Source organism: Lacerta agilis, chromosome 13 (genome assembly GCF_009819535.1).
Source record: "Lacerta agilis isolate rLacAgi1 chromosome 13, rLacAgi1.pri, whole genome shotgun sequence".
In the NCBI taxonomy this organism is placed as follows: domain Eukaryota; kingdom Metazoa; phylum Chordata; class Lepidosauria; order Squamata; family Lacertidae; genus Lacerta; species Lacerta agilis.
The window spans coordinates 51159942-51178482 of record NC_046324.1 but is presented as its reverse complement, the minus strand read 5'-3'; the positions used below and the strand labels follow the sequence as shown (position 1 = coordinate 51178482).

At 52.3% G+C, this 18541-nt stretch overlaps 2 protein-coding genes across 2 annotated transcripts in view; both read left to right on the top strand.

Annotated features, from left to right (window-relative positions):
* The first annotated feature begins 314 nt into the window (after nt 1-314).
* On the top strand, nt 315-6686 carry ACTB (actin beta). The gene is made up of 6 exons (XM_033167970.1): nt 315-381; nt 2897-3025; nt 3732-3971; nt 4471-4909; nt 5135-5316; nt 5801-6686. Exons 2-6 carry the CDS (start codon nt 2903-2905, stop codon nt 5942-5944), a joined length of 1128 nt encoding a protein of 375 aa, XP_033023861.1. The 5' UTR covers nt 315-381; nt 2897-2902; the 3' UTR covers nt 5945-6686.
* A 6668-nt stretch (nt 6687-13354) lies between these two features.
* The window catches only part of FBXL18 (F-box and leucine rich repeat protein 18), a 29781-nt gene continuing 24594 nt past the window's right edge, over nt 13355-18541 (top strand). Inside the window, exons 1-2 of the mRNA XM_033167088.1 lie at nt 13355-13567; nt 14141-15693. Of these exons, the coding sequence (XP_033022979.1) occupies nt 13406-13567; nt 14141-15693 (1715 nt within the window). The 5' untranslated portion in view covers nt 13355-13405. The remainder of the gene's footprint in view (nt 13568-14140; nt 15694-18541) is intronic.

Genomic DNA, 18541 nt, shown 5'->3' with positions numbered 1-18541 from the left:
GCCCGTGCAGGAGCCTCGCGTCTCTGCCCCCTCCCCGGCTTGCATGCACCCCCCCCCTTTTGCTTTGCAAGAGAGAGAATTGCTGCAATGTGCACCGAGGGGCCTCGTGAGTGAGTGAGGGCGGCGCAGCCAATCAGAGGCGCCCGCTCCGAAAGTTGCCTTTTATGGCGAGAGCGCCGCCGCGCTGCCCGTATAAAACCCGGAGACGCGGAGCCGGCCGTGCAGCCGTTAAGCGCTCTCTCCGCCGTTCGGGTCTCTGTCGCGCGTGCTGGGTGCTCCGCCGAGCTTCCTCCTTTTGCCGCCGCCCCCGCCGACGCTCTTTTGAAAAAGCCGTCTCCCCCCTCCTGTTCTCGAGCAAGCAACCTTGCCACTTCCAAAAAGGTAAGCGCCTCTGGTTTATTTTATTTTATTTTATTTTATTTTTGCATTTGCAAAAATGAAATCGGAAGAAGCAAGGGGGTGGGTGGGATCTTTGCGTTTGCAAAGAGTAAATGAACGTGCATGGGTTAAAATGCTTCGTGGTGGGTTTTTTTGGGGGGGGGGGCGGCTCTTGCTCTCGGTTGCGTAAAGTTGCGCGTTGTTTGTGGCTATTGTTGCTCGCCTGAGAAACGCGCGCGCCGGGTTTCGGTTGCTTTTCTTAACATTCGGAAGGAAGCCCTTTTTGGGGGGTGTTTCTGGATTCTCGGAGATGGAGGCTCGCTCTGTAAAAGGGGAGCCAGTATTGCATCTCTAGGAGGGGGGCGCGGTATTGCAAAGGTCTTGAAATCGCATGTGCGTCAGCCTTGGGCGGAGAAGCCGCAAGGCTTTCTTTGCATGGAGTTAAGGATGGGAGTTTGTGTGCGGGGGGGGGCGTGATGTTTCCTGGTAGGATCGTGTGACCCTTTCCCCCCCGAGTCTTTTGCGTGGCTGCCTTTGGACTCGGCGTTCCGGGCTGCGCGCCTAAGCCGCGGCGCGCCCGGGATTTGCAACTCTGGAGCAAAGCGCTCGGGGTGTGGGAGGGGGGGCAGAGAGACGGGAGGTCTTTTGCCCATCTTTTGTTAACGAAGAGAAGGATCTCTCCCCTCCCCGTAGCTAAAAGGAGGCAGCTGGGTTTGCACGAGGTTTTTTCCTGCTCGTGGGAACGCGTTGACGCGAGTCTCAACTTGGCGCGAGCGAACGGCCTGGCTCGAAGCGGGGGAGACCCGGCCAGGGCTTGGCGACCCTTCCTAGGCATTCCCGGCCTGCTAGGCTCCGTTTCCGGGCTGGTGAAGTCGGGTTTTCCGTAGGGCCTTTTTCTCCCCACCCCCACCCCAAAAAGGGGATTTATTGCAAAGTGCAAAGATGGTGGGCTTCATCTCTGACTTGCATTTGTAAGATTGGCCATGCTGGCAGGCAGTTGGCTTAAGGGGGGGGGTTGTTGGAGTGCTGTTCCCCCACCCTTTCTCCTAAGCGTCCCCCCCCAGAGGGAGGTGGGGGCAGTACCCAAACGTGCCAGGGTGTGCCTGGAGAAGGAGGGGGCTGTTTCCGGTGGTGGGAGCCGGCATGTCTATTGTATTGGTGGAGCACATGGGGGGGAGGGAGGTGCCTTTTGGGGAGGGGAAGCGGATCAATCATTCACGGAGGGGCTGCCCCACCCATGTGGGTGATGGATGCCCTTTTGTCTCCTTGGAGCAGCTCTAGATCCTTCGGTGGGGGAAGGAGGAGCAAGAAGCCTTGTCTGTGTGCTTCCTCTTTAGGTTGGGGGGGGGGCTATCCCTCCCCCCCCTCCATAATACAGAACGTGCATTTACTTCCTTGCTCAAGTACCCAAAAGTGCTCTCTCTCCCTTCTTTCAGCTCTTTAGCCTTTTTCTTTAAGCTTCCTGGCTTGAAGTGGCATGGCGCTAGTCCTCATTGAGGCATCCATTGTTTTATCTTTGTAAAGACTTCAGCAGCAGGCCGCTCTGGAGAGGGGTGGGGTCCTGCTACAGCCAAGTGGGGATGTATGTAATACAGGGCATGCGGCTCCTGGATGGAAATTCCCCATTATTATTATTTTTAAAGCACTACTGAATTAATTGTGGCTTACTCCTAAACAAGCTGGGAGTGAGGAGCTGATTATTGGGGGTGGGGGAAAGCAGAATTTGCTCTCTGAGTTTCTGCCTGGGAGACGGACTCCTCCCCTCCGAGCCCAGCAGTAGCAGAAATAGCATCTTAATCTTCAGCCGGGGACAAAGGGCCCTGGGAAGGCGAGGGAGAATCCCCACTTCTCTTAAAAATCCCTGGGAGGAATATTCTCCCGGTTTTAAGCCGCATCTTGGCTTGCGAGACGAGCAGGACGGCGAGCTGCTGCTCTGAGCTGGGTGCGGACGCGAGAGCCCTTGCATTCTTCGAAAAATAACCTATTAGGGTGTAACTTGCCCTAGTTTCAGGGCAGGACCCGTTAAGGTCTTATCTTGCCTGAAAGGGGTGTTGAGATGAGCTGCTTGCGCCACTCTCTGGGAGTGGCCCTCAGACATATGCTCCTCTCTGGGGAGGAGGGTGGGGGGGAAGGCGTGGCCTCCCTCCCCATCCAGCCCTCTGAAATCTGGCTGCACAGCTCGCCTTTCTCCCAACCATTGCCTTTTATGGTAATAATGCGAGACGGGGAGCAGAGGACTTCCTTTGTCCCAAATCTGCACAGAGGAGGCGGAGGCGGGTGCCCCCTGGCGGTGGCGGGCGGAAAGCGCCGCGAGATGACAAAACAGGAAGCTGGGGAGGAAGTTGGGGTGGGTGGGTGGCTGCCTGCGCCATTTAAATCCCCAGAAGGAGAAGTGGGTGGGGTGGTTGCGCTTAGCGGCAGGTGGCGCCGAGTGCGAAACCGGCACCCTGCGGAAGAGACGGTCCTCGCATCCAGCTGCCTGATAGCCAACTCTTCCTTTTGTTTCCTCATTTTAAAGATCGCCATGGATGATGATATCGCCGCACTCGTGGTTGACAATGGCTCCGGAATGTGCAAAGCCGGTTTTGCTGGGGACGACGCCCCTCGCGCAGTGTTCCCCTCCATCGTTGGTCGCCCCAGACACCAGGTACGTCGCTTGCCGTGGCCTCCTGGGCCCAAAAGTGAGTTTAAACGCTTTGCAGGTCTCTTAACAATGCATACGTAGCAGGTTTCTAAATTGGATGCTGCTGCTGCTGCTGCCAACTTTTGTCTGATACTGATATTTTTCTAAGTACCCTTTCACTACCGACACCAGGTCCACTTTGATCAAAGTCATCTGCTAATTATTTGTCATCGTCCCCCAGCCTTACAGCTGGAGGTACAAGGGGGGGGGGGTTAAACCCAGGGGGTAAGTGTGTACAAATGCAAACCAGGGCCCTTCCTCACAATGATCTCTGCCCCCTTTTGAAAAAAACTTGGAATAAATTAGTAGCCTTTAAATAAATTTCAGCAGTGGATGGCTCTCTTAAACAGGCAAGCACTTTTAGCTGGGATTTTTTCTCCTCTGTGCCAGCAAGCAAAATTTGAAGGTGCCTTCCTCGCTTGGGGCTTTCCAAATTATACATAAGAGGCAACGATGAAGGGACCGTCCCAGGTGGGAAATGGCACCCCGCCCCTGGCATGAGGGATCTTCTTGTGGTTTCAACTGTCTGCTTCACAATCTAGTCTCCTTGAGCACTAGGAACATTAAAGATGAGCCACACCTTTTGTGCCTGGCACTGGGCTCCTGCTAAAGGTTGGCGCTGGTGCCTGCTTGTGTTCTGATGCCCCTTGTCTGTCCCGTTTCCTCCCAGGGTGTGATGGTTGGCATGGGCCAGAAAGACAGCTATGTTGGTGACGAGGCACAGAGTAAAAGAGGCATCCTCACCCTGAAGTACCCCATTGAACACGGCATTGTCACCAACTGGGATGACATGGAGAAGATCTGGCACCACACCTTCTACAACGAGCTGAGAGTCGCCCCAGAAGAGCATCCTGTGCTGCTGACAGAAGCTCCCCTGAACCCCAAAGCCAACAGAGAAAAGATGACACAGGTACGTGCCAGCAGAGCCCCTCTGCTGCACACCTTTCTTCCCCTTCCCCTGCCAACGTGCAAGAAGGCTACCTGTCAACATTCCCATTTTTCTTTTTGCTCATCTCTCTCCTCTTTTGCCCATCTCTGCAGGGGTTTCCTTTCCTGGTCTGAATTTCTCTTGCTGGATCTTGAAAGGTTTTTATCTCTCCTGAATTTGCTTTTCTTTTCTCTTCCCGACTTGCTCGCACCACTTAAAAGCCGCTGCTCTTTTCCACTAACCCTTTGACTTGTTTTTGAGTGACTTACGTAACATTTCCTGTGTTGTGAAATCGGGGAGGCGCGGGCAGAGTTTGCCCCTGTGCAAGCTGGTTGCATCAGTTGTGTTGGGAGCCCATGGCTGCCCAAGCATGGGCTGACCATCTCATTGGTTCAGGCTGCGACCTGTTGAGCATGATTTTTGGGTGCCCCCGGGGCTGCCAGGTTCTTGACCGTCTCCCCCCCCCCCAATGCTCTTCCAGATCATGTTCGAGACTTTCAACACCCCAGCCATGTACGTAGCCATCCAGGCCGTGCTGTCCCTGTACGCCTCCGGCCGCACGACAGGCATCGTGATGGACTCGGGCGACGGCGTCACCCACACTGTGCCCATCTATGAAGGCTACGCCCTGCCCCACGCCATCCTCCGTCTGGACCTGGCGGGCCGCGACTTGACCGACTACCTCATGAAGATCTTGACCGAGAGAGGCTACAGCTTCACCACCACGGCTGAGAGGGAAATTGTGCGCGACATCAAAGAGAAGCTCTGCTACGTGGCGCTCGACTTCGAGCAGGAGATGGCGACCGCGGCGTCCAGTTCCTCCCTGGAGAAGAGCTACGAGCTTCCTGACGGCCAAGTGATCACCATCGGCAACGAGAGGTTCAGATGCCCAGAAGCTCTCTTCCAGCCCTCTTTCCTGGGTAAATTTTTTTTTTTTTTTGCAAAGCTGTTCCCTCAAAACCTAGCCTTGGCAGAAATTGGGATGGAGAACCCATGGCCTTCCTAGGGTTGTTTGGGGCCAAGAGTGGCAGTTGTTAGTCTAGCAGTATCTGGAGGCTGTGGATAAAATCGAGGTTTCGGTTGTGTGGTGGGAGAACTTTCTCCTGGGTCCAAGGCATTAAAAGCTTTTTTTAACCTTCTGGCAGGTATGGAATCCTGCGGCATCCACGAAACCACCTTCAACTCCATCATGAAGTGCGACGTGGACATCCGTAAAGACCTGTATGCCAATACCGTCCTGTCTGGTGGCACCACCATGTACCCAGGCATCGCTGACAGAATGCAGAAGGAGATCACAGCCCTGGCACCCAGCACGATGAAAATCAAGGTGAGCTTCCCATGTTCAGCTGACACTCGCTTCAGCCAGCGGAGCAACGGGAGATTTGACGTTGCCTTGAAGGAGGTCCTCTGCTGACTGCAGGACTGCTTTGCAGCCGCTGAAAGATTGCATTTGGCCCATCTCCTTGTAGGGTAGCTGTGTGCATAAATCGCATCCTTGGGATTTGGGGGCCTGCGAAGGATCCTACCAACTCTACAAAGAGCTGCCATGATCTCTGGCAGGGGTTGGGAAGCCCGTGGGGAGCGCTCCAGATATTTTCCGATCCAATGTCTCGGCAGGCAGTATGGCTAGTGGTTGGGAGTTTTAGTTCAGCAACTGCTTGTTTTATACAAGGTTATAGTCATGGTTAGATTTTGTGAATGGGCAACACCTGAGCACTCAGGTGAGCTTCTGTAGCCTTTTTCATGGCTTAAACTTTCATTTTCCCTGCCTGTGGAGTCTTAACAAGTTCTGCGATGCTTTCTCCCAACAGATCATTGCTCCACCCGAGCGCAAATACTCTGTCTGGATTGGCGGCTCCATCCTTGCCTCCCTGTCGACCTTCCAGCAGATGTGGATCAGCAAGCAGGAGTACGACGAATCTGGGCCCTCCATCGTCCACCGCAAATGCTTCTAAAACAGGACTTAGTTACCATGATAACAATTTCCCCCCTTTTTGACAAAAAAAACCCATTACTGCGCGTTTAAAAAAAGTGAGAGTTGAGATTGGCATGGCTTTCTTTGTTTTGGCGCTTGACTCAGGATATAAAACTGGAACGATGAAAAGTTGACGGCAACAGTCTTTTAGAAAAAAATAATTGTGTTGGAGCGAACATCCCCCCCCCCAAAGTTCTGCAATGCATCTGAGGACTTTGATTGTACATTTGTGTTCTTCCTCTTCCTTCCTCTTTTTTTTTTTAAAATAGTCATTCCAAATATTGTATCGTGCATTGAGAGGAAGTTAAACCGGCCTCTGTGGAGGCAACAGCCCGGCTTTTTGAAGGAGCAGGAGTACTTTCTGGTGTTGCAGGAAAGTATTGCTTGTACTTAGAAACCTCCCCCCTCCCAAATGTAATCCAACAAGTGTCTTTTCTGTATCTTGCGCCTTAAAACAAAAAAAACACTTGGTCCTCTTCCAATTTTTGTTTACCTTTGGCCATGCAAAAAACCAATAATGGAATAGAAGCGGGCTGCGTAGGTTTATCTTCTTCCCAATCTCTAGATGTGAAGGCTTACAGTGTACCCCCCCCTTCCCCCTCCCAGAGCTGGGGGAGTCCTTACCCAAATTTGGTGCCAGTATGTATACGGGGGTACGGCGGGGTGAAAACTGTACACTGACTTTGAAATAAACAGTTCCAATAAAGATGCACATGATAGACTCTTGCCTCTTCGCGTCAAGTCTCTGGTCTGCGCAGCCTGGGTTCGGTTGGGGGAAAGAAGAGGGTCATAGAAACAGAATGGCGGAGGTGGAAGGAGGAGCCCCAAAGGGTCATCTAGTCCCACCCCCTGCAATGCAGGAATCTCTGGGTTCATGACCCAAGGAGGGTGTTTAGCCAGGGCAAGAGAATGGGAGGGAGGGTGGGGCGAGTTTTATCACCAGGACCAGTTCTGATACCGGCAAGGTGTCCAAGTCAGCCACAGGCTTCCGTACATAAACTTCCTTCCCTTGCCAAGATAGAAAGCAGGCAGACTACAGCTTGAACAAGCGTGAAACTAGTACAAGAATGGAAAACCCAGTTCCTATCAGCCCATAGCCTGTAGGGTCAGGTTGGGGATGAGCAGCCTGGCTCCATTTGGAAAGACCCAGCCTTGTGGCTCTAAAGGTCTGGGGTGCAAGTTTTGGGCTTTGAACCACTGCTGCAGAAACAACACTGGAAGCCTAAGGGCTTGATGGCTGGAGCTTAGTTTAAGCTTCAAGAAAAGAGCCCCTTGATGTTTCCTTCATGCAGGCAGATTGGTGCTGAATACTAAGAACTTGGCAGGGGCCGGATTAACTGGACAACAACCCCTGCCCTTTTTCCTTTGAACTTCATTTTCTGTGTGGGCTTGAGGGCAGATATATATGAAGATTGTTCCAGTTCAGGATGAGTTCTGCCTTTTGATCTACGAAGATCTGTTACAGCTGTTTCTAGGTGCATTCAAGGACCATTGGGCTGGCAATTTGAAGCAGCCAGAAGCCCTGGGAGCACGACCCAGGCGCTTGCTCTAGTCCAGGGGTCGGCAAACTCGTTCAGCAGGGGGCCGGTCCACTGTCCCTCAGACCTTGTGGGGGGCCAGACTATTATGGGGGGGAAATTAACGAATTCCTATGCCCCACAAATAACAGATGCATTTTAAATAAAAGGACACATTCTACTCTATAACCCAGAGATTCATTTTAAATAAAAGCACAGATTCTACTCTCGTAAAAACATCCTGATTCCCAGACGGTTCGCAGGCTGCATCTGGCCCCCGGGCCTTAGTTTGGGGACCCCTGCTCTAGTCTCTGCTGAAAGTCTTGGTACTGGAGGTTCTACTGAGCTGAGGGGGCTGGGAAGAAGATGCACAGGACGGCAGAAAACAAAAGTAGCTTCTTCAGCTTTTCACCTTGAGTACAGTATTTAGAAGAATACTGTACAACCTAGCAGTTCGAAAGCACGTCAAAAGTGCAAGTAGATAAATAGGTACTGCTCCAGCGGGAAGGTAAACTGCTCTGGTTCACCAGAAGTGCCTTAGTCGCGCTGGCCACATGACCCGGAAGCTGTACACCAGCTCCCTCGGCCAGTAAAACGAGAAGAGCGTCTCAACCCCAGAGTCTTCCACGACTGGACCTAATGGTCAGGGGTCCCTTTTACTAATTATAAAAAGCCATTCAGCTCTCTGGTGGCAGCCTGCAACCCCTGATACTGTGCTGAGTTGAAACTGGTGAAAATAAGAGCTTGGGTCAGTTCTAGACTTTTGCAACTTAATACTACTGTCTCCTTATGCAGAAACGATTTAGTTGCAAACTTAATTAATCCCCTGGCATAGAGATTTCTCTCCTTTCCACCTGCTTGCCCAAGTTGGCCTTGCAACAGGAACGGGGGTCTGCAACCCTATCCAGTGTGGTCAAAAGGAGCATTTGCTGGTTCCTTCAGATGTTACCTTTTAAATTTCCCTTAAAGATAGGCCCTCCTTGAGTGACGTCAACTGCCAATGGTCATTTTGAGATGCAGCTGGGCAACCTTAGGGAAGCTTAGCAACCAGTGGCAGCCTGGCAATATGGGCCTCTGCAATGCTTGGAATCCACGTGCAATGCTGCTAACGGGAGGTGAAGGAATGAGTTAAGAATGGACAGCCACTGATTCCTTTCTGGGTGTCCCGAAGGGAGCTTTCCCACCTTCCGTGTACCTTTTACCGGAATCCTGTCCCTACTTCCTTAGACACATGGGGCTGTTTTCAGGCCAGGTATTTTGAATAGCTGGTGTCTGTTGCTATTTAAAAGGGATCTGTGGGTTCATGGAGGAGAGGAGGTCTGTTTTTATTTTTATTTTATATTTTAGGAGGTCTGTTGATGGTTACGAGTGAGGATGGAGCTCTAGAGATCTCCAGGATCAGAAGCAGTGGGTCTCTGGGCAAGGTCCCTGATGATGGGTTTCTTTCGCAGAGGCAGGGGGCTGGCTCCTGCGAGGGATTGGGTGCTGGAGGAGGAGGAGGAGACGGACCTTTGTTCCAGCAGGGCTGATCTTGCTCTCCTGAAAACTTCCAGTAACATTTACCTGAATGAGCTGAACCGAGGAAATGGCGGTGTCTTTCTCACTAGCAGTTCTGCAAAAAGGATTTACAGTACAGATGGTTCTTTAAAGCGAGCGGAGAAGAGTTTTTCTCCCTTGTAGCGCTAGAACCGATGGGCACCCAAAGAAGATGAATATTGGAAGGTTCAGGGCAGAGAAAAGAAAGTCATTTCCTACTCAGGGCAGAGTTAAAACTTTGGAACTCCCTCCCTCAGGAGGCAGGGATGGCCACCAACTGAGAATCGTAGAGCTGCAAGGGACTCCCAGGGTCCTCTAGTTCAGTGTTTTTCAACCTTTTTTGGGCAAAGGCACACTTGTTTCATGAAAAAAATCACGAGGCACACCACCATTAGAAAATGTTAAAAAATTTAACTCTGTGCCTATATTGACTATATATAAAGTAATTTTTCAATTTTTCCCACGGCACACCAGGCAACATCTCGCGGCACACTAGTGTGCCACGGAACAGTGGTTGAAAAACACTGCTCTAGTTCAACCATGCAATGCAGGAATTTCAACTCCAGCACCCATGACAGATGACTGCCAAGCATCTGCTTAAAAACCTCCAAAGAAGGAGAGGCCACCACCTCCCAAGGGAGTCTTCCTGATGTTTAGTCAGAATCTCCTTTCTTGTAACTCAGGCCCTCGCCTCCAGAGCAGGAGAAGCCAAGATTGCTCCCTCTTCCATGTGACAGCCCTTGAGATATTTGAAGATGGCTATCGTAGCTCCCCTGAGTCTCCTTTTCTCCAGGCTAAACACGTCCAACTCAACCGTTCCTCCTAAGGCCCTTGATCAACCTGGATGGCCTTAAGAGGTTTAGACAAAATCATGGAGGAGAGGGCTATGATACCTATGCCCTGGGTCCACTGTCAAAGGTGATATCCCTCTGAATACAGACAGCTCAGTTGATTAGAGCATGGTGCCGATAACTCCAAAGTTGCAGGTTCGATTCCTGTACGGGAGAGCTGCCTATTCCTGCATTGCAGGGGTTTGGACTAGAATGATCCGGAGGGTCCCTTCCAACTCTATGATCCTATAAGCCTGGGGGAGAGATGCATTTGGCCGCCACACTACAGCTCCCATCCCTCTGCAAGAGGCACTTAGTGCAGCCCATGGCATGTCTGCTCAGAAGTAAACCCTGCTGAATTCTGAGCGGAGCTGGGATTTCAGCCTCCGCTGTTCTTAATAATCCACATTTGCTGCAAGGAATTTAAGAGCCCTGCTGGAACAGGTGAAGGGTGTGCAGTGCAGCGGCCAAGGACAGCCCACAAGCCCAATTGCACTCTTGCTGCTGCCCCCACAGCAGATGGCGTTTGGAGGCCGACAGTCTCTCATCCGGAGGTAGCAAACAGCCGTTGTGACTTACAGCCTTCGCAATGAGTCTGCCTAGTCCTACTTTTAAAGCCATTTGCCAGTCCCCGTCTCTCAGGTAGACCGGCAAAGGCTCTCTCTTTCCTTGGAGGTTTTTAAGCAGAGGACGGGTGGCCATCTGCCAGGGGATTCCTAGAATCGTAGAGCTGAAACGGCTCTCGAGGGTCATCTAGTCCAACCCCCTGCAATGCAGGAATCTCGGCTAAAGCATCCAGGGAGGACAGATGGCCCTCCAAGCTCTGCTTAAAAACCTCCCAGGAAGGAGAGGGAGTCCACTCTGCTGTCAATCTGCTGCAATTCCCGTATTGCAGAGGGTTGGGCTGGATGACCCCGTGGGGTCCCTCCCAACTCTACAGTTAGGAAGTAGCTTTATACCAAATCAGACCAATCAGTCCATGTAGCTCCGTATTGCCCGCACTGACTGGCAGCAGCGCCTCTCTGCGGTTTTTAGGGACCTTCTGCGGGCAACGCAGCCGCTCTGCCCCCGAGCGGCGGCCCTTCCCCTCGGCACCGGCCGACCTCGCAGGGTTGTTGTGAGGACAAACAGGGGAAGAGGGAGAGCTATGGACGCCGCCTCGGGAGGAAGGTGGGACGAGTATGCCCTCAGTCACTATGCAAATAAAAACAGGCATGTTTTGGATAGGAGCCTAAAAACAAGAAATCTGAGTGCCGGCTTTTTTTTTGGCGGCCAATGCCACTCTCAAGATGGCGTCCGGGACACGATGGTACACACACTCACACGGAAAGAGAGGCAGGCAGAGAGAGAGAGAGAGACGGAGACATAACGAGGAGCACAGAGGCAGGAACTCTATTCCCGCGCCAGCGCCGGTCGGAGGCAGAGAAGCTGGAGAAGAGACGGCTCTGAGGGGGGGCAGACCTTCTCAAGATGGCGCCTCAGCCTTCTTCCGCCTCTCCCCAAATGGAGCCTCTGAGGCGGGCGGGGAGCGGAAGTGAGGTCAGGAGCGCGCCGGAAGCTGCTCCGTCCTCCTCTCCGCCGGCTGGGAGACTGCGCGTGGGGAAGGGCCAGCGGCCGGGGCAGAAGCGGAGGCGCTTTCGGAGGCCGAGGCCCGGCGACCATGGCCTCTCCGGGAGAGGTAACCCCGAGGGACGAGGCGCGGCAGCATCAGCCAGGCCTTGGTGTCCTTGGCAACCCCGGCTCTCCCTCCCCGCGTGTCCATGGCAACCGCTCCCAGCGCCTCCTCCCGGGGGCGAACGTCTGAATCGGCCCTGTCGCGTGTCAGGGGGGGGGAGCGGCCCAGTCAGTGCTGCCTGCTGCTTGGCAGGGTGGGAAGGGGAGGGTTCGGCTCCTCGGCGCTTCCTACCCCCCCTCCCCAATTCGGAGAGGCTGCATTTATTTATGTGTTTCATCTGTTTCATCAAAATGCAGAAAACATCGCAGGTTCCCAAAGGGGAAGCTTCCATATGCGGATGCTTGACCTTTATTAGCCCGTTTGCAGCTCTCCCCGGCGTCCGATTTGGTGTCAGGCTGGTCTGACATCCCCCCCCCCCCAGGTGCCTGCTCTTAACTGCTGGCTCTCGGCTCTGCTTTGTATCACTTTCATAATAGATATTACAACACCCCCTCCCCTCTATTAGCATTTCCATGAATTAAAGTGAGAGCAGGTAGGATGGAGGTAATCTCAAAGTGCAGGGCGGCAGGTGCCATACGGTTCATAACCCCTCCCCCCCCCGAGAGAATTGCTGGGTATCGAAAGTTGGGGGCAGCTGGGCCTGAGTAGGCGCCTCTGTTTTGCTCTGATGGGCAGCTAGTGGGTGATCTGTGACCCTCCATCCAGATGTTATTGGGACTCCCATCAGCCCCAGCTGCGCATGGGAGGGGTGGGAGAGATGCAATTCAGCAACATCTGCGGGGGGGGGGTCTCCCCACAAATGTGCCCCTACCCCTGTTCCAAGGCTGAGGCTTCTGCAGCTCTGCTTCCTGAGGCAATTCTAATGGTTATTCAGAATGGGACCTCTTCTACGCAGAGCAGCTGCACCACCATCTGAGCTGTGACCCCTCTTTCCCCCCCCCCCCTCCGTCTCTCCCAGCACTGTAACTTGAGATCTTGGAACTAGAGGTGCGGCCTGCACACACCCATCCATCACCCCCTGCTCAAATGCCAGCAGATGCCCCCCATTGCGGTAGTTGACCAATTCCCACCTCTCCTCCCCTTACCACTTACATTTCATTATACTTCCTCTTCATCCGCAGCTGTGGTCTTGCCCCAACTTCCTCCCTCACTCCCCTCTACTTCAATTCCTAGCCTCCCCCCCTCCCCCAGCCTCTGGTCCCCATCCATCTCCTTTCTATGCAGCCTTTCCTTCTATCCACAGTCACCCTCCACACAGCAGACCCTCACCACTTTTGGCTCGTAGCCCACCATTCTATCACGGGCCAGTTTTTAAGTGCCTTGAGTCAGGTGTGGTTTTGCACCCAGGAGGAACTGGAGGACACAATACCCAAGGGCCCTAATTCAGGCCTGGTTCAAGCATGCCTATGTGCCATTTGGCATTTTGAGGCCTGTGATCTTCACTTCCTTGGGAATTGTGTTCCATCCACATGCACAAGATGTTAACTTGACAACCTTTCATTCATATTTATCCACTCAACCACAAGTCACCAAATATTGCAGCAGAGAAAGCTTAAAAGATAACGTTCACACATTGTAATCAGGTGGTAAACATGCATGTGTGAACAAGTTTCCAGCATTTACAAGTTGCTTCCTGTATTGCTCCTTTCTCGATTATGTTCTTTACTCTTCTTCTCTCTCCAACCCCCCCCCTCTTTCTTTGTTGACTGGCTTGCAGGTTTCTTCACTGGAAAACCCATCATTCCATATGCTCCCCTTCAGACACATTCTCTTCCCCAACGGCCCCCAAAGGAATCTCATTTCTGTGTCCTGAGCTTTTTTGCTTTCTCTCTCTCTCTCTTCAGGAAGTGACGAGCGACGAGAGTGGAGAGGAGAGCAACGCTATGAACTTAATGGAGTTCTCGGATGAGATCCTTTTGCACATCCTGAGGTACACCCCGGTCTCAGACCTTGTCCTGAATGTCCGAAGAGTCTGCCGGAAGCTTTCTGTTCTTAGTCTCGACAAAAGCCTTACCCACTCTGTGACTCTGCATAAGGACTATCAGGTGAGGAAGAGCCTTAAGGGAATCACGGGATGTGGATGCAGCTGGGAGGGATACTTGTTCTCAGGGATACTGGGTTTTAGTTAAGGGATTCAGTCCCTAGTGTACATCAGGGTGGAGAAAGGAGATTAGTACTTTAAGTGAAAAGGCACCATGGAGAAGGCGCTTCCAGGATTTAGTGTAAGAAAATGCTTTTACCTGTCTTTATCCTGGCCTCAAACAGGGTAGGGTATATTTGCTATATGGCTCTCTCTAGCAGAGAGAGTGAGAGATCAGGCTCAGTCTGACACTTTTCAGGGCTGCCCTTAACTTCCCCATCCGTCTCTCTCCCAACCTTTCTTTCCCTCTGGCTGTTTCTTCAGTCTGAAGGGCAGCCTAGCTCTCCAAACACAGCGCAGGGTGATCTGGCCTTCCATGCTGAAAACACTGGAAGCTCCTCCCCCCCCCCAGCTGCTTTCAAAGAGAGCCCTGTAAAGGAAGACGTCTCTGGAGTGTCTCTCCCTTCACATCGAAAGTGGTGCTCCTTTTTACGGATGGCTAACATGTGCTTTTGTTTCTGCCTGTTGCGCCGCGCAGGTGGACAAGGACAAGGTGAAGCACCTGATGCGGGAGATTGGCAAGGAGATTCAGGAGCTGAACATGAGCGGCTGCTATTGGCTGCCCGGCTCCACCATCGACCAGGTGACCCGCTGCAGGAACCTGGTGAAGCTGAACCTGTCCGGCTGCAACCTCACCTCCCTCCGCCTCTCCAAGATGCTCTCTGCCCTGCAGCACCTGCGCTCCCTGGCCATCGACGTGAACCCGGGCTTTGACGCCTCCCACTTGAGCAGCGAATGCAAAGCCACGCTGAGTCGCGTGCTGGAGCTCAAGCAGACCTTGTACACGCCCTCCTACGGGGTGGTTCCTTGCTGCACCAGCCTCGAGAAGCTGCTCCTGTACTTTGAGATCCTGGACCGGTCGCGGGAGGGCTTGATTATCTCCGGCCAGCTGATGGTGGGCGAGAGCAACGTGCCTCACTACCAGAACCTTCGGGTCTTCTACGCTAGGCTGGCGCCCGGGCCGGTCAACCAGGAGGTGGTCAGGCTGTACTTGGCGGTGCTGAGCGACCGCACGCCCGAGAAACTCCACGCCTTCCTCATTTCTGCTCCCGGCGGCTTCCCCCAGAGCTGTGCTGTGAAAAACCTCTTGGACTCCATGGCCCGGAACGTGACGTTGGATGCCTTGCAGCTGCCCGGGTCTTGGATGAACGGCTCCAGCCTTCTCCAGCACTTGAAGTTCAGCAACCCTGTCTACTTCAGCTTCAGCCGCTGCAGCTTGTCAGGCAGCCAGCTGGTCCAGAGGGTCCTCAACGGCGGCAAAGACCTCCGCAGCTTAGTTGGACTGAACCTGAGCGGCTGCGTCCACTGCCTGTCCCCCGACTCCACGCTGCGGAAAGCGGAAGACGACATTGACAGCAGCATCGCCGAGACCCTCGTCGCCTCCTGCTGCCACCTGAGGCACCTGAACTTGTCGTGCGCCCACCACCACAGCTCCGAAGGCTTGGGCAGGCACCTGTGCCAGCTGCTTGCTCACCTGAAGTGCCTCCTCTCGCTGGCCTTGCCCGTCTGCTCCATCGCCGACGTGAGCCCAGCGCCCGCCGACAAGCCGTCCGTGCAGCCGGCGACAAACGCCACCTCCCCGAGTTTTGGGAAGAAAGTCCGGATCGGGGTCCAGACGTATCCACGGAACTGCTTGGAGCAGGGGAATTCCAGACCACCCCAGCCCTCCGTGTTTTGGACCCTGCTAGAAAGCCTTCCGTTTCTGGAGCAGCTGGAGCTGATTGGGTCCAGCTTCTCCTCCGCCATGCCGCGGAACGAGCCGGCCATTCGGAACTCGCTGCCTCCTTGCAGCCGGGCCCAGCATGTGGGAGATGCCGAAGTGGCCGCCATTGGCCAGCTGGCCTTCCTGCAGAGCCTCACACTGGCCCAGCTGCCCAATATCCTCACAGGCTCTGGCCTCGTTAACATTGGGGCCCAGTGCCAGCACCTGCGGACTCTTTCTCTGGCCAATCTGGGCATGATGGGCAAGGTGATGTACATGCCAGCCCTCGTGGACACGCTGAAGCACTGCAGGTGTTTGAGAGATCTCAGGTGAGGGCCTCAGGTGAAGCAGAGGTGGGCCAGCTCCTGAATTAGCCCAGCACCGTTGCTTTCCCATGCCGTTGCAGCAGGGAGAGATCTGTGGCAGCTAGGGTTTCATTTCTTCCGGGCAAATGAGGCTGTGTGCTGGGTCATTTTGGTTTTTAGCTAGCTGGAACTCCTAAAGAGGCAGAGGGCTTACGACTCAGGCAGCGTTAGAAACTCAGATACACAGTCATGGGAAAAAGAAAGCCTTTGAATTCTGTGGTTTTACATATCAGGCGTAATAACAATCCTCTGTTCCTTAGCAGGTCTTAAAATTTGGTAAATACAACCTCAGATGAACAACAACACATGGCATATTACACCGTGTCATGATTTATTTAACAGCAATAAAGCCAAATGTGTGTATTTACCTGCTTACTTTTTACAGCAGAAGTATTCTAGGAAGCCAGCGTGATGTAGGGGTGATGAGTGTTGGACTAGGACCTGGGAGATCAGGGTTCAAATCCCAACTCAGTCAGGAAGGTCACTGGGTGACCTTGAAGTCAGTCACAGCCTTTTAGCCTACCTCACAGGGTCGTCATAAGGATTAACTGATGAGTGGGGTTAACTATGTACTACCTGGTGATAAAGGTGGGCTTCAAAGGCAACAAATAAGCTCTTCTGCTTACCTGCTTAAGAAAGCTGGAGGTCTCCGTGTGGTCGCAATTGGACCCGCGCCAGTTGCAAAATGTGCCTGGCACCTGGGGAATTTCGAGCACTGGACTCGGGTAGAAGCTGCACGTTACACCCCTGGTACATTCACTTTAAAGGCTCTTGGTCATTAGTCCTGGGGATGACCTTTGCCTGGCACCCTAGGAAACCACGGCCAGGCAGAGTCATTGGTTTGGGGTAGACTGGCATGCGCTAGATCATGGGTGAAGGACGTAGTGGCCCTTTAGATGTTGTTGCCCAAGTCAACACGGCTACTTGTTGGAGATTGCAATGGGAGATGCAGCCCCTGAACATCTGGAGGAGTGAAGAGACCAACAGGCTCACTTGGTATAAGTAGAAAGCAGCTTCGTGTGTTTGCAATGTCAAGGGGGAAGGCTAGAGAAGGAAGCAGTGGACGTGCGCTGTTCAATTTACAGTTAACATAAAAGGCTGTCAGCTCATTGATGAATTTGTAGTTGGTTGACCAATGGATTTAAATGCTGGTGAGTTTGCTTGTCACCAAAATTGCACAGTGGGTGCCTTCCGGAGACACGGGGAGCAGTTAAATGATCAAAGCACCCCTGCATTGTTTGTAGCAAAGACCATTCCTTGTTTTATTCCCCCCCCCCCGCTTTTCCCCACAACCTACTGAAACACTAAACCTGAAATAGCCTCAAAAGAAAACTGAATGAACATGCCTTTAACTCCCAGGCCCATTGATAATGGTTGGCCTTCGCTGATTAATACACCAGAGAGTCAATGGACTCAGCGTTCTAAACAGAAAAAATATATTTTGATACAAAAGAGGATAGTTTTGAAGCGACTCCCTGGGGGTGGTGTCTGTCTGTGATTCACTCTGATTCTCAACCCTTTTCTAACTGAACATTTAAACAGTGATATTGTCAGGGCTTAAAAACCAAAAAAAAAAAGTATATTCTGATGATAATAATACAGCAACAGTGTCACCTGGTGGACTGGATGGTGCACTGCAAAAATATTTTCTGACCACTTACTGTTGTGAGTACTGTAACTTAATGTCCTAGAATTGTAGAGTTGGAAGGGACCCTGAGGATCTTCTAGTCTGACCCCCTGAGGTGCAGGAATTTGCAGCTGTCCCACATAGGGATTGAATCTGTCACCTTGCTGTTACCAGCACCATGTTCTAACCAGCTGAGCTTTCCTTTGCTTGCTCACATGTTGTTTTGATCACAGAGCAACAGCAAAAACAGTTTATTCACCCCCCCCCCACATTTCCATGGTACTTATCACACAGGGAGTCTTTCCTTTGCTTCCGTTTTATTTATTTCCTAAAACTTGTTTGCCACTTGTTTGTAGAAAACCTCAAAGCGGGTTTCCTTTCTTTGGATCTCAGTGGAGAAAACGGAAATTCCAGTGTTTGACACCTGAGACACGATGCTGAGTATCAAATAAGTGAACTCTTATCCCTGTGGCAGAGAGATGTCCTGAGGGGAGGGTGGAGGAAAAAGACACACACACACACACACACACACACACACCCCTTCCAGCAGAACATTTTCAATAGTGTTCCTCCTTTGGATTCCTGGAGCTGACCCCACTCACTCCAGGCAACTGGGAAAACAGCAGTTTACAAACTATGGCAATGATGAGACCATTGAGCAGCCTCATCTCAGCTTGCCCTGTAAATAGATAAAAGCTCAGAAGTTAGGGCGTTGCCACAGGTTTCACCTGTCCAAGAGTCACAAAAGGGAGAGGAGTGAGGCAGGAGCAAATGCAGCCCAGTGTACAAAACACCCAACCTCTTAACTGGGGGGGAATTGTCTTCTTTAAAACCCGCCGATTAGTTAATTCTCCAGCTAGTTCCTTCATAGGAAAATACAAATACAAATGGATTCTGCCTTCCCAAAGCTCTGTGCTGAGCTCCACTCTGCTAAAAGCAGGGGTGTTCTTTCCTCTTCCCCTCTGGCTTTGCAAACCCTTCCCCTCCTGGAATAATAATAATAATAATAATAATAATAATAATAATAATAATAATATATTCCGCAGCCACTCTGGGTCTGGGTGGCTCCCAACAGAATATTAAAAGCACAGTAAAACGTCAGACTATAAAAGCTTTCCCTAAACAGGGCTGCCTTCAGATGTAGGCGCCCCCCTCACAAGTGTTGTTTGGTTGACCCTTGTTTTG

Bases quoted from the DNA above. Each gene is read 5' to 3' on its own strand.
- ACTB (XM_033167970.1), top strand. From the start codon at position 2,903: ATGGATGATGATATCGCCGCACTCGTGGTTGACAATGGCTCCGGAATG. The intron at 3,026-3,731 runs GTACGTCGCTTG...GTTTCCTCCCAG, and splicing joins TTGGTCGCCCCAGACACCAG to GGTGTGATGGTTGGCATGGG. The intron at 5,317-5,800 runs GTGAGCTTCCCA...TTCTCCCAACAG, and splicing joins CCAGCACGATGAAAATCAAG to ATCATTGCTCCACCCGAGCG.